This window comes from Sinohyriopsis cumingii, chromosome 3, assembly GCF_028554795.1.
Source record: "Sinohyriopsis cumingii isolate HCF-2022 chromosome 3, ASM2855479v2, whole genome shotgun sequence".
NCBI lineage: Eukaryota > Metazoa > Mollusca > Bivalvia > Unionida > Unionidae > Sinohyriopsis > Sinohyriopsis cumingii.
The window spans coordinates 5,057,953-5,071,995 of record NC_142963.1 but is presented as its reverse complement, the minus strand read 5'-3'; the positions used below and the strand labels follow the sequence as shown (position 1 = coordinate 5,071,995).

Sequence of the window (14,043 nt, the reverse complement as noted above, 5' to 3'; positions counted from 1 at the left end):
CACAAAGACACAGGGATCCCATTCAAGAGGGCTCTCAAAACTCACTTATTTCGACTGCAAGAACAAACTTAAAGACCTGATACTGTTTCCTAACTTAAATATTCTCAACATGTTTTGTATGTTTTCCAATTTCATGGTGTTTGTTTTTGTAATCATATCATTATGTTTTATTATCTTATATGTGATGTCTAATATTCTAAAGCTCTTAGAGCTTCTAAAGGTTAGGCACTATACAAAGTCCTCATTATTATTATTATTATTATTATTATTATTATTATCTTTCAGGAAGTTTTTTTTCCCCTCCATAACCTATCATGTAGACGCCAATCTATAACCAAATATGGAACGCCTGTTCTGCTTTTCGTGCATTAATGAGTCCTAACATTGCCAGAGCCTCGTTAAAAAGGAACTTATCTGGACTTAATATGATTGTAATCACAAAGTCAAGGATGAAACTGACACGCGTTGTCACAGTTATGATTTCCGGTAAGATTTAATGTACATTTCATAATATACTATGCTGTTAGATATTGACTACTGAATGTTTGTGTCTTTCGACAAGGAGATTGGAAATCTCTCTCTCTCTCTCTCTCGTTAATTTATTGATATTTTTTCCCAGTTTGTTCTACTGTGTGATTGCCGGGCCAATGAATAATATTCTAAGACCAATCATTGGCAATGAATATGTAATATATTAATAACGTTAACTCATTATTTATACAAATCAGCTTCATACAATTTTCAACATCACTTTTGATATAATAAGTAATAGCAATAGGTCTATTTCCCAAGTGATAATGGTACTACAAAGGTAGACAAATTTATTATTAGTACAGATTTCATCAGTTTTAAATGAATACGTTCAACTGCATCTGCATTATGATTTCTGAATTTCATAAGAATATACAAAACTGGGTTTGGGTTAAACACGTTTCGATTTAACGATTATATTTTTAAAAAAATTTTGACTGAACACACACACACACACACACACACACAAAGATATATATATATATATATATATATATATATATATATATATATATATATATATATATATATATATCTGTGTGTGTGTGTGTGTGTTTTTTAACCTAACTGTACATTGGAGTATCTGCTTTAATTGAACTAATACCAACAATCTGATGAAAATATATGTTATTTTTGTGACATCTTGGCGAATTTCAAAAGAGCTAGAGAATCAAATATTCGGAGAAGTTCCCATAAACCTAATATATTTAAAGATTTAGAGATTTTAGAATAGTTTTATATCAGATAATAATAAAAAAAATAATAATAATAATAAATATTTGGCACATTCTTGTTTATTATGACTCCCAAAGGAAAATGAAAAATATCGTTTACCAAAAATAAATACACCCAATGCCATATTTCGTTAACATAACTTTATCAAGCTTTTACCAAATTCTTTCATATTTTTTCCCCACAGCTGCATTGGCTGCAGATTATTCCCATGGCTGCGATCGTCAAAGACTGACTCAGTGTGCGCAGAGAATATCAGATATATTCGACGCAGCTAGATTTCATTTAAATCAGATTATGTGCAGGTATCGAATTTTGTGTTATATTCAATTATCTTTTATTTGAAACGAATGTAAGAGAGAGAGAGAGAGAGAGAGAGAGAGAGAGAGAGAGAGAGAGATCCTTTCTTATTTCTGGTATGCAATTTAAGAATGACCTCCTAAGTAATTAGAGCGTCCGCCCTGGATGCGGGAGATCGCGAGTTTGAACCTCGGCCGAATCATACCAAAGACTTATAAAAATGGAACTAACTGTTGCCTTACTTGGTGCTCAGCATTAAGAGGTTAGTGTTAGGACTGGTCGGCCTGTCGTAAGGATAATGTGACTTGGTGAGACATCATGCTACATGTCTGCGGCATCATGCCCCAGTGCTAGACATCACTATAAAATGTCACACGTCGAAGAGATATGAGTCAAATTATTAAAGCGCTGTTAAAATAGATGAAACACACACACACACACTTTAGGAATTCTTGTACCTGTTCTGTTTGTAATTTTGTTTTGAAAAGGAGGCAAAAATATACCTACTTGGAATTCATGGAAGGGACTCTGAACAAAATTGAAGTCGACTGTACAGCCGCAGTTAATTTCTTTTGAACACTATCAACCATGGAATTTGGCAAAATAGCCAGATCGTCTAGCAATTTAATTCCGATTTTATTTGATAGCGATGATATTCTCTTCCCTATGCCGCATTTTTCAGTTCAAATATTAATTCATCTTTTTCACAATCGTGCTGCTTATAAGTCCCCACTGCTTGCCACTTTTTCCATTTGTAGATGACCAGTTAGATGTCAGGCCATTCTAGCAAATTTTGACTTACTTTTATACACATTATTAAACTTCTTGGTCTTGAACCTTTTGGTCAAAAGCTTGTCAGTACGAATGATTGAAAACCGATCTGAAGTAAACCAATGAATTTTGACGACGAATCATTAAGAATAAATGAGTGTTTGTTTTTGTTTTGTTTTAAAAAGAAAGAGCAATGCACTAAGGATTGAAATGTTGAATAATATCAATAGGTTTTGTGGCCAATTTTTAATTCTCTCTCTCTTTTAAAGATCTGACGTCCTAACGCACATGCGATGTATGTATGAAGAGGCACAGGCATGTGTCACGTTCGACATATCTCTTCAATATCTTGCAACCCATGGATTTTCATCTCTGCCTCAAATGGAAAAATACTGTGCTAGTAACGGCCTACTTAATTCAGAAAGTAACATTTTACAAAATAAGTAATATTTTACAAATTTAATAATATTTTAGAAAGTTTGTGATTTTAAAAATTTGTAGAAAATTCATATGCTGGGTTCTTTTGCTGTGTTAGAGTCTGTATTGGAGGTGGCGTGGTGAAATAAGATGAATAAGAACATGAAAGTAATGATATAACCAACATGACTGACAGCCAGGATAATTATGTTAATATAATACTCTGGTTAGACTGAACACAAACAGGAATAGTGTAAAACACAGTTTCAATTTGTAATTGTGCGAGAATTCTTTGGTCAGAGAATTTCGGTCTAGTATTTCAATGCGGACCAGTAATGGGCTTCAGACTTCTGCTTTCTCGTAGCAAAACATTTGAAAGTCCTGCTCTTTGTGTTTATTGTTGAACGAAATGTATTTTTTGTTGACCAACTTTTCTGTTTATTTATCAAGAATCGCATAAATATAACTCTTAGAAACGTATCTTCACCAGCACTGAATTTAAGCAAACATATCCTTTCACGTTTTTCCCATTTATTCACATACTGTATATCTATTGTATATATTCCCTGTAAATGTTATGGTCCATTGAATAATTATCTACGGAATATTAGCAGTAAATGAAATATTAAAGTCACTGGAGGTTGTCACGCTTTTTTCGCAACGGGGATTTGAACTAGTTGTTAATGGATGTTACGATGTTCGTCTGATTTTTTTCCCTGATCTAAATATATTCTCATTCAAAGAAATTATGTTTTACAACTGTTTTAACAATTGACTTCTACAGACAAGAAAAGTACAACTATATGAGGTAACTATACAGGATCTTCAATGTTCCCCAACCGGTCCCAAAGACTAAAAAGGGGTTGTGCCACTGAAATGCACCCTATCGGCCAACGACTATGTTGTCTTAGAAGCAGGCATCCATATTCTACTGTTGTCTTTTTATTGTTGAATGTTGTTTGCTGGTGTACCCTTTGTACTCCCACCTGAGAGATCAAGCGAACTATACTATTCGTAGTAGTTGCTTAAAGTTATGATGTTTTGCATAATTAAACCAAAAATAATAAATTCTAATACTTATTATTAGATCATTTCAGAACACAAGTATTTAAAACCTCGCGTTTGTAGACGTACAAACCAATTCAAGTACACGCACTTCCTAATCTTATATCGTCATATTTCAGATGCAGCTGAGCAAACATTGCCGACAGCAATGATCATCGTGGGGCTTTTGATGGCCCTACTTGTCCGAACATTTCCATTTTGAGATGGGCGAATATGTTAAAGAAATTCTACATACAGCCTTTAATGATGTTGATCCTCTATGTAGATTTACCATATGTTTATTATAATATAGACATAAAGACAATTTTAAAACGCTCGCACACACATACATATTCCATACCCATCTAAAGTGTATCCACTTCGCATTTACTGGACCCTTGACTTATGTAACAAGTCGAAACAGTCCATGCATGCTGAGTTCAGTGAATTTAAAATAATTGATTAACTAAAAAGTTTGCAATATTGCTTTGGCTAGCTAGATATACCAAGCTTTAATGTGGGACAAAGCGATCAACGACGTATGGCAAACAAAGATTGCCCACAGGTCGACAACGTTATTAAAACTCGTAGATTTAAAACGCCGGAAAGGTCATGTCAAGCAGGATATGAGACGTCGGTTAGTTTCTGAGGATACATAATGGTTTACTAACTTCAAATATACAAGATTATTAAAGAGCGCATTACGACTGTACTTAGTTCAGCACATTATGTTACTGTATTACACAGAAAGGGTTATTACACGCGTAGAGAATGGCAATAGCGAATTGCTGATTTCTGTATCGATGAATCACAATCTGATTCCCCAATATGACAAAATAATGTTGTCACATCGCACACAAACACGTTTTTCAATTTTATAATAAACGAGAATTCAATGTTTCATCTTTAAATTTGTCGATATTGTTCTGGAAACTGACAATAAATAAAACTGCATTTTTTGTCTGTATTTATTACTTAATGGAAGCCAATAATAACAATATTCGGAACCTATCACCTCCAAAGCAACCTGACAGTAATCGTTTGAGATGCGAGGTTACAAAGATATAAACTACTTGTTCCATTATATCACACAGTTTGTCAGTCATGAGTGCTAACAATTCGTACTCAACTATTTAAGTTTGGAAAATTAATTTTAAAAAAAATGGGATTTTATTGAGTCTTTATTGAAGACTGATTGAATTTATATTATGACTGCTGAAAAGGTCCAACGTAATGCGCCCAGAATACCAGAACATGTGTAGACTATCTAGGATACACGAAAGAATGCTTGATATTTCTCAATCTATAATGTTTGGAAGGTCTAGGCCAGTCTAGACCAATGTTTCCGGTAGGTGAAACCATTTGGTTTACCCTGGCATAATCATCTATAGTAGAGCATGGATTTGTATGAGTTTGCTTATATTTATGTGGATAGTAGATATTGTGGGTTTGTTGTTCTTCCCGCCTGTGGATAGTTTCTTTTGGGTTTATTTTTTCTCTTTCCCTGTGTGGATAGTAGATTTTAGGGTTTGTGTATAATACATAATAGTTTTTTCATCTTTCAGTGTGTGGATAGTATATTGTTTGGTTTGTGGATAGGATATAATAGTTTTTGTTTTGTCTTCTCTGTGTGGATAGTAGATTTTGGGGTTTGTGGATAGTATATAACAGTTTTTGTTCTTCCCGTGTCTGGATAATATACTTTGAGGTTTGTGGATAGTATATAATAGTTGTTTTTCTTCTTCCCGTTTGCGGATAGTATATTTGGGGGTTCGTATGAGTTCACGTACGTTTGTGTCGACAGTAGATAATATGTGAAGTGAGTGTACAGGAAGTTTTCCTTCACGTCCGTGCTTATAAAGTCAAGCGTCCGTCATTCGGCTTGAGTTTAAGAGCACAGGAAATAAGAAGTACTCTGCTCTAAATATGGGAGAAAAATGAAGAAGCAATACAAAACAGGCCCATGGGTCGAGGAGGAAATACGAGGAAACAAAGGATAACATACTGACCCAGTCTCACCGGACTTCCAACACGACCCATGAAGTGACCAAAGAACAACAACCGTTGGAGCCAGTAATAACAGCCGTAGATACCTCTACTACTACTACTACTACAACTACAATCACTGGGGCCAGACCCAAATCTACGACTGCTCAATCTATGTGTGCTGTGTTGGCATCCATTAGTCTCGAGAGACGATGGAACTGCGCCCATGAGAGATATTCCGGTTGGTGGTTGTGCAGCATCTGCTGTGGCTAAGTAGTCCAATGTGGGAGTGGCAGTCCCTGTGCACTTGCTGCACTTGAAGGTTGTGTCAGGTGTTGGTTGAAGCTGCTTCTTCTTCCTCTGCGATCGTCTCTCATCAGCTAGCAAGCGTTGCTTGTCCTTTCCGGCTTTCAGACCTGTGATCAGAGCATGTCGCCAGCCTGATCTGTCTAGAGTGAGCTCTTCCCAGGTGTTGACATCAATAGCAAGGGCTTTCATGTCATGCTTACAGACATCCTTGAAGCGGAGATGTGGCCGTCCGATCGACCTTTTGCCAGAGGCGAGTTCCGAATAAAGAATGTCTGTCAACCATCCGACGTACATGGCCCAGCCATCTGATGCGGCGTTGGCGGAGGAGTGTGATCATGCTGGGAATCTTGGCACGCTCGAGCACCTCGTTGTTTGTTACTCGATCGCTCCAGGTGATCCCGAGTATGCGTCGGAGGCATCTCATGTGAAAGGCACTCAGTCTTTTCTCTTGTGAGGCGTACAGAGTCCAGGTTTCACTGGCATACATAAGAGTGCTTAGCAAGCATGCACGGTACATGGTGATCTTAGTGTTCATGGTCAGCATGCCGTTGTTCCACACTCTCTGCGACAACCTGGAGAGAGTTATTGATGCCTTTCCGATCCACTTGTTGAGCTCAGCATCGATCGAGAGGTTGTTGGTGATGGTAGAGCCAAGATACATGAACTGACTCACCACCTCAAGTTCGTAGTTGTTGATGATGATGCTTGGGGGGTCCACGTCCTGAACCATCACGTTTGTTTTCTTTAGGCTTATGGCTAACCCAAACTCATCACATGCTTTAGCAAAGCGGGCCATCAGGCGCTGAAGCTCAGCTTCTGTGTGGGTTGCTAGAACAGCATCGTCTGCGAAGAGCATGTCCCTGATGGTTACTTCACGCACTTTGCTCTTTGCCTTCAGTCGTGCCAGGTTGAACAGTCTGCCGTCTTATCGTGTGTGCAGGTAAATCCCTTCTGTGGATGTCCCAAAGGCGTGCTTGAGCAGGACTGCGAAGAAGATGCCGAAGAGCGTGGTTGCAAGGACACAGCCCTGTTTAACTCCACTGCGGATGTCAAAGGGGTCGGATGTACTGCACTGTGCCTTTCATGTCATCGTGGAAGGACTGGATCACGCTTAGCAGCTTAGCAGAGGGCAACCAATTTTCGCCAGGATTGTGAAGAGTCCGTCTCTGCTGACCAGATCGAATGCCTTGGTGAGGTCTATAAAGGCCAGGACGAGGGGTCTGTGTTGTTCTCTGCATTTTTACTGCAGTTGCCTGACAGAGAAGATCATATCGATTTTGGACCTCTCCGCACGGAACCCACACTGCGACTCTGGGTAAACTCTGTCAGCAAGCGTCTACAGTTTGTTTAGGATGACGCTTGCGAAAACTTTACCCACGATGCTGAGAAGTGATATGCCCCTGTAGTTGTTGCAGTCGCTTCTGTCGCCCTTGTTCTTGTACAGGGTTATGATGTTAGCATCTCTCATGTCATGAGGCACTGCCCCCTCGTCCCAGCACTGGCACAGGAGGTCGTGCAGGTGTGTGAGAAGCACGCTACATCCACACTTGATGAGTTATGCTGTGATGCCATCCTTCCCTGGGGCTTTACCTAGAGACAGTTTCTCTTAGGCCTTCTTTAGTTCCTCTACAGTAGGTTTCTCATCCAGTTCGACCATGAGAGGGAGGTTTTCTATGGCGCTGAGGGCATTATTTTTCACGTGGTTCTCTTTGGAGTAGAGTTCGGAGTAGTATTCCACCCAACGCTCCATCTGCTTGCCCTTGTTGTGGATGGTATCGCCTGTGGCAGACTTCAGTGGTGCTGTCAGTTTCTTTGTGGGACCCATTGCTTTCTTTATGCCATGGTACATGCCTCTGATGTTTCCAATATCTGCTGCTGACTGCATACTCGGACAGAGCTGGAGCCAGTATTCATTGACACACTGCCGTGCTAGTCTCTGCACATTGCTTCTGGTAGACCTGTATGCCTGTAGTGTCTTCTGACATGGGAATCGCTTGTATTGCAGGTGAGCACTACTACGCTCTTCTATGGCTGGCATGAGTGTGGCAGAGTTAGCCTCAAACCAGTCATTGTTCTTTGATTGCTTCTTACCAAAGATCCGTGTGGCTGTGCTGTATACAGTCTCTCTGATGTAATCCCATCTTTCTTTGGCACTGCCTTTGGGGGGATGTTCTTTGATTGCTTCCTACCAAAGATCCGTGTGGCTGTGCTGTATACAGTCTCTCTGATGTAATCCCATCTTTCTTTGGCACTGCCTTTGGGGGGGGGATGTTCTGAGTCAAACGTCTTGGAAAGAGCATATGTGAATTCCTCAGCCTTGTCTGGATATGATGTATTGCTCACATCAATGCGTGGTTGACCCTCTTGCCTGGAGCGGTGGATCTTCTTTGGCTGAAGCTTCATTTTGCAGCACACCAGAGAGTGGTCGGTGTCGCAGTCAGCACCGCGGAAGGTACAGGTAAGAAGCACACCCTTCATGGCTGACGGTCTTGTAATGATCAAGTGCAGCTGGTGCCAGTGTTTAGACCGGGGATGCCTCCAAGACAGTTTGTGCTCTGGCTTTGTCTGAAAGAATGAATTGGTGATGCTTAGTTCGTGGTACGAGCACATCTCTAGAAGGCGCTGCCCATTCTCATTCATCTTCCCAACGCCAAACTTGCCAAGACAGGAGGGCCAAGAGTCATGATAGGCACCCACCCTAGCATTGAAGTCGCCCAGCAAAATCAAGTTCTCTTCCTTGGGAATTTTGTCGATGAGTGAGTTTAACTCATCATAAAACTCATCCTTGGTATACGTGGCGGTTCTTAGTGTGGGAGCGTAAACACTGATCAGGTTGACAGGCCCGTTTGTGGTGTGGAGGCGGAGGGATAGCAGTCTTTCATTTCCTTGTTGGCAGGGTTATATCATTCCCAGCAGAGTGTTCCTGACAGCAAATCCAACACCAATCTCTCTGGCTTCATCTGCACTCTTTCCTCGCTTGAAGAATGTGTAGTTCTTTTCTCTGAGGGACCCAGAATCTGGTAGTCGTGTCTCCTGTAGTGAGGCGATATCGACCTGGAGCCTTGCAAGTTCATCGTTGATGACTGAAGTCTTACGAACATCACTGATTGTCTGGAGATCATCTGAAAGCCCAGTCAGCATGGTCCGGACATTCCAGGTACCTAGCTTGAGGATTGAAGTCTTCTTTTTTATTTTTGTTTTGTTATTTCTTGGTGCAGTAGTTGCAGTCCGCTTGTCAGGTACTCGCGTACCTTAAGCCTTACGCACCCAGCAAGGAAGGCGAACTGTGGCGGGACGGTACCTTACTGGCTGGGGGCTGCCCAGTTTGAGGCGGGCGGTAGCTGTCCAGTGAAACATGTTGGTCTCTCCCACCGTCAGAAGCAACCCCTGGCGTCTGGCTCTAGGCCAATCGAGCGGTGACTTATAACTGGTAAACTGCTGCTTCCGGTGTTGTGTCGACGCTATGGAGCGAAGCTGGAGTGTCCTCTCCAGGGCGCAAGCCTGGGCAGGGTGATATGGAGAATCAACTGTTGCCCATGCAGCTGATCCCCCTCTCCACGCAGCTGATGGATCCAAGGGAAAGGACAAGCTGATACGTCATGGCACCAGCTGCGTTGCATGAGTTCCCGAGATGACACTGAAATCAATGCCAAGTCGCCTTAGGAACTCCGACTCCGGATTTCCTGTTGAAGTTTACTCCCTTAGCCTTTCCCCTGAGAGGGTATAGTCGCAAGGCAGCGAAGGTTTGAAATCGGAGTTTACCTTCTCCTAGATGGGTGACCACCCAAGGTTAACGAGCCCCATCTGCCCGAAGCATCTGGTTTTGAGGCGCCAAAAGCTCGCCTATCATCCCTTCTCCAGTCAGTTTAAACAGGTTCCGCCACTCGTGAAGGCCTGGAGCTGGATTTGGTTGTCAGAGGCTCTATCAGACGCAAGCCATTGGGAGATTTCCAAGGGAAGTGGGTGCTTATCTCCCACAACCGCCCCCCGGCGATGACAACCCTTGAAACCCACTCAATCTATGTATGTGTTGTATATCTATGTCTCTGTCTACAAAGAAGTTCTATGACCCGACCCGCCAAGCGCTGTTTTATTGGTATAGTTTATGAACTAGGCGAATTTACACGCGATCCGCAACCGCTAAACTAGCTGAACTTACCCGTTACCTCGTACAACAACCAAACTTTCCTTTGTCGCTATACAGATCCAATATTCCCCATATTCAATTTCCCTTGACGCTAAACGTGCCCAGGCTGTGCTAAAAAAATCTTGACTCTCAACGTGCCCAAGCGGAGGTCTCTAATGTCTGTAATGTATTTTATCATTGACCCTAAACATGCCCAGAGTAATGTAAAAAGTGTTGACCCTAAACGTGCCCATGACCGTTTTAACTGGGTTGTGAACTAGCCCTAAACAGTCCCACTATACTACTCATGAAGAAAAGATTAGTTAAACTTAGGTAACATTGGATGCTTAAGGCGATATTCGTAGCTTTGCTGGTCCAACGAATACTACGCTGGAACACACGTGGTAGCTGACCAGATTTTAAATAACGTGTAAGATGAATAAAAAGAGAAACGTGAAATTTGTTTTATTTGTTTGTTTGTTTCTTGTTTGTTTTCGCTTTTTCTTAAAAATGAATAATTAATGTAGCGTGCATGAAAATGGCATTCCTTTATAAAATGTATATGTAAACGTTGTATATGAAGTGATTTTTTGTCCGAAGGTATGAATGGTAACTTTTTAAAATACTTTTCTAAGTTCCAAGAACATGATTTTGAAAACAAATATGGAATATATCTGAGGGAGAGTTTTTACCCTTTTTTGGTCATTGCCCGGTTAGCTTCCTTGGAATTAACGTGGACTGGATTGGAGTGAAAGTACCATTATGTGATAGGAATGTAACTATTGACATCAAAAGCTTACTAATGGAAATACAAGATCATATCAACACGTTTCATTACAAGTCAAGAGGAGAGGAGAAGCCCAAGCTGGTGAATAAAGATGATATTGGCCAAGAGTTGCATAGGAGAAAGGTAAATCAAGTGAACAAATATATCCGATTTATATTTGTTATAGCTTTCTTTTGGAGCCTGTACTTGTCAATAACAGATTTGACAGCTCAGAAACAGCAGGATATTCTCTCCAGGCATCCTATTGAATTTACTGGAGAAGTTTGTAGATATATTATGTTCTTTGAAGTTTTACTTCAACGTGCGCATAATGAAGTAGAAGCAGACTGGCGATGAGTATTTGTTTTGTGAAGAAGATGAGGAAGTTGAAGTTAGAATTTGAGGTTAATTCAGTAACTGTATCAGAGATTACCAATACCGTTTATAATGTGACATTGATTGAATCTGAAGGGTTTTAAATTGACATGTGAAAGAGAAAAGATGGCGAATGTTTGGGGCTTTACCTGTGGCTAAAGGAAGTACATGGAAAGGAAATATGTACAGACTTTAACTGATAAACGTGCGGAATATAGGAATGATACATATGATTTGTATAAGGATTCTGAAGAATGGAGATATCAGGTGTAGATGGGATTTGGTATTTTATAAACTTAAACGTGATGAGTAATGAGAAATGTGGAAACTACCATGCATTGGAATATACAGACGAATATCTACATAACTTGGACATATGTTTATTACATGTCCAATTGTTATGTATTAAATGGATAATGCTTAGACAAAAGCTCAGGTTGTAGAGTTTGTGTATGTAATTGAATACATCTTTTGTACCCGTACAAGATAATTTTCTTTTTGGAACCATTACTCTTTCTGTGAGTCTTACTTTGAAATATCTCGGTCTTTTTCTGTGTTTTTCTATCTTCTGTGACATGAAAGTTGACATCCCTTTGATTCAAAATCTACCACGTAAGAGTAAGGTTGCAAGAAGAAAGAAAAAACCAGACAGTTGGTGTGATCAAGAATGCTTGAGACACTACTGTGCAGTTAGGACACATACGTACTCCAGAAAATCACGCTACTCGACTACGATGTCTCGTTCTCTCTGTCACTTTTACTTTGTCGTTGATCACGATGTCTACAGCCCTGATTTATGTCGAGTCAGCGCTTGAACCATATAAAGCGAGGCAGTCTACTGTCTGACCATCCATTGTTGACTCATCCTCCTATGAAGATGTGTTCAAGACTAACCAAGATCAACGCGATTAATTGAATTTACATCGGGTCAGGCAAAGCCTGATACCGAAGAATGTTGAAAGTGACCGAGAACCTGATAGAAGAGCTCTTTAGAGAGGAAATCAAAGAGGCGAAAGAAGAATGGACGAATAAGTACAGACTTCAGAAGCAAAAAGACCAGAGAGAACAGCAACAACAGCAGCAACAGGAACCAGACAGAAGACTTGTTGAACGCCGTGTAGACCCGAAAGAGTTCTTCTCTTTCCGAAGACGCAGACCCTATTCTTGCGTAAACCTTCCGCCAGACGAGGACGCAGTCTTAGACGATAAACGTTTGCCATTATTCTCCTCCCACAAAAACATCCCTTTTCAGGGTTAACCCAATTCTCTAGAAAAGAGATACTAGTTCAATTCCCAATCATATTATTTTGTGTGTCTATAAGCCATTTGTGTTTTTGTTTTGTGTCCAAAATGTTAGAAGTGTGTCTATCAACACTTCCTTTCCCTCCCAAGTCAAATAGTCGGTGTTTTTGTTTGTAAATTGTGATTGTAGGTAAAAGGTGACTGAGTGTTTCTTTTAGGTCCACGCTTTCCATATTTGTTTTGGTAATGATATGGGTCTTGCAAGTTTTGGTATCAGGGGAATTTTTTCCTCACGTCCGTGCTTGACCTATATAAATGGAAGTGCTCGTCAGACTGGCTACTCATAGTTGATTCATCAACTTAAAACATGAGTAGAATCGCAAAACTCTAGGAACTTCAGATGCACCTGGAGTATGCCAGGCTCATACTACATGAACTGGCCATGGAGGCCAGAGTAGAAAGTGCTAGGATAGAGGAGGAGGAAGAGGAGAGAAAGAATGAAGACGAAAAGGAAAATCAAAGAACGATCCTGTCTCACATCATACTGAAAGCTCTGTGTGAGGTCACGCCTGAGGTGAGGACGCCTACACGACTGCAACCAGCAAGACAACCAGCACCACAACCTCAACAACGTCAGCTCCAGCCACCAGTAACAGTGCCAGAGATAAGGAGACCTCATCATTCCAGACTACAAAATAGAAGAGATAGGGAAGTCTTCACTATCCCACAAAGCGCTAACTGGGATGATGAGGCCACTCAATTCGCCTTGGCGCTCCCAAGAATAAACGTCAGTTGGCAACAGGACTGGAGTAGACGTTGCGTCTGTGAGGCCAGGCCTGAGAGATGTCAGCATTAAGCAGCTGTATATGAAGCTCCAAAACCAGCCATTCTCAGGGCCAACCAGATCTCAAGGAAAGAGACTTATCAAGTTGCCAATTGACGTGAATGTAGATTAGTGTGATTATAAACACACACTCCTTTCCTGATGTGATTGTGTGTTTGCGTGTTTGTATGTGTTTGCGTACGTTTGTGTGGATAGTAGATTTTGGAGTTTATATGTGTGAGCATACCTTTTTTGTTGATAGTAGATATTGTGTTTGTTTCCGTTCGAGTACGTTTATGTTGATATTAGGTAACGTGTTTGTTTCTTTCTTCTTCCCTTCTGTGTGGATAGTGATGTGTGTTGGTATGCGTGCGCGTACGTTGTGTGGATAGTATATTTGGGTTTGACTTTATTCTTTTTCCCTAGTATGAATAGTATATTTGCGGGCTTGTGTGGATAGTAGATATTGTGTTTGTATGAGTTCACGTCCGTTTGTGTGTATAAGTAGATATTGGATTTTTTTATAGCAAACATTGTTTTATTATAGTAGATATTGATTTTTTACCCTTCCCTTCTGTGTGGCTAGTAGAGTGTGTGTTTGTATGTGTGCGCGTACGTTTA

At 40.6% G+C, this 14,043-nt stretch overlaps 1 protein-coding gene across 1 annotated transcript in view; it reads left to right on the top strand.

Moving 5' to 3' along the window:
* The first annotated feature begins 437 nt into the window (after positions 1–437).
* The window catches only part of LOC149802404 (uncharacterized), a 57,924-nt gene continuing 44,318 nt past the window's right edge, over positions 438–14,043 (top strand). Inside the window, exon 1 of the mRNA XM_089951277.1 lies at positions 438–486. Within this exon, the coding sequence (XP_089807403.1) occupies positions 450–486 (37 nt within the window). The 5' untranslated portion in view covers positions 438–449. The remainder of the gene's footprint in view (positions 487–14,043) is intronic.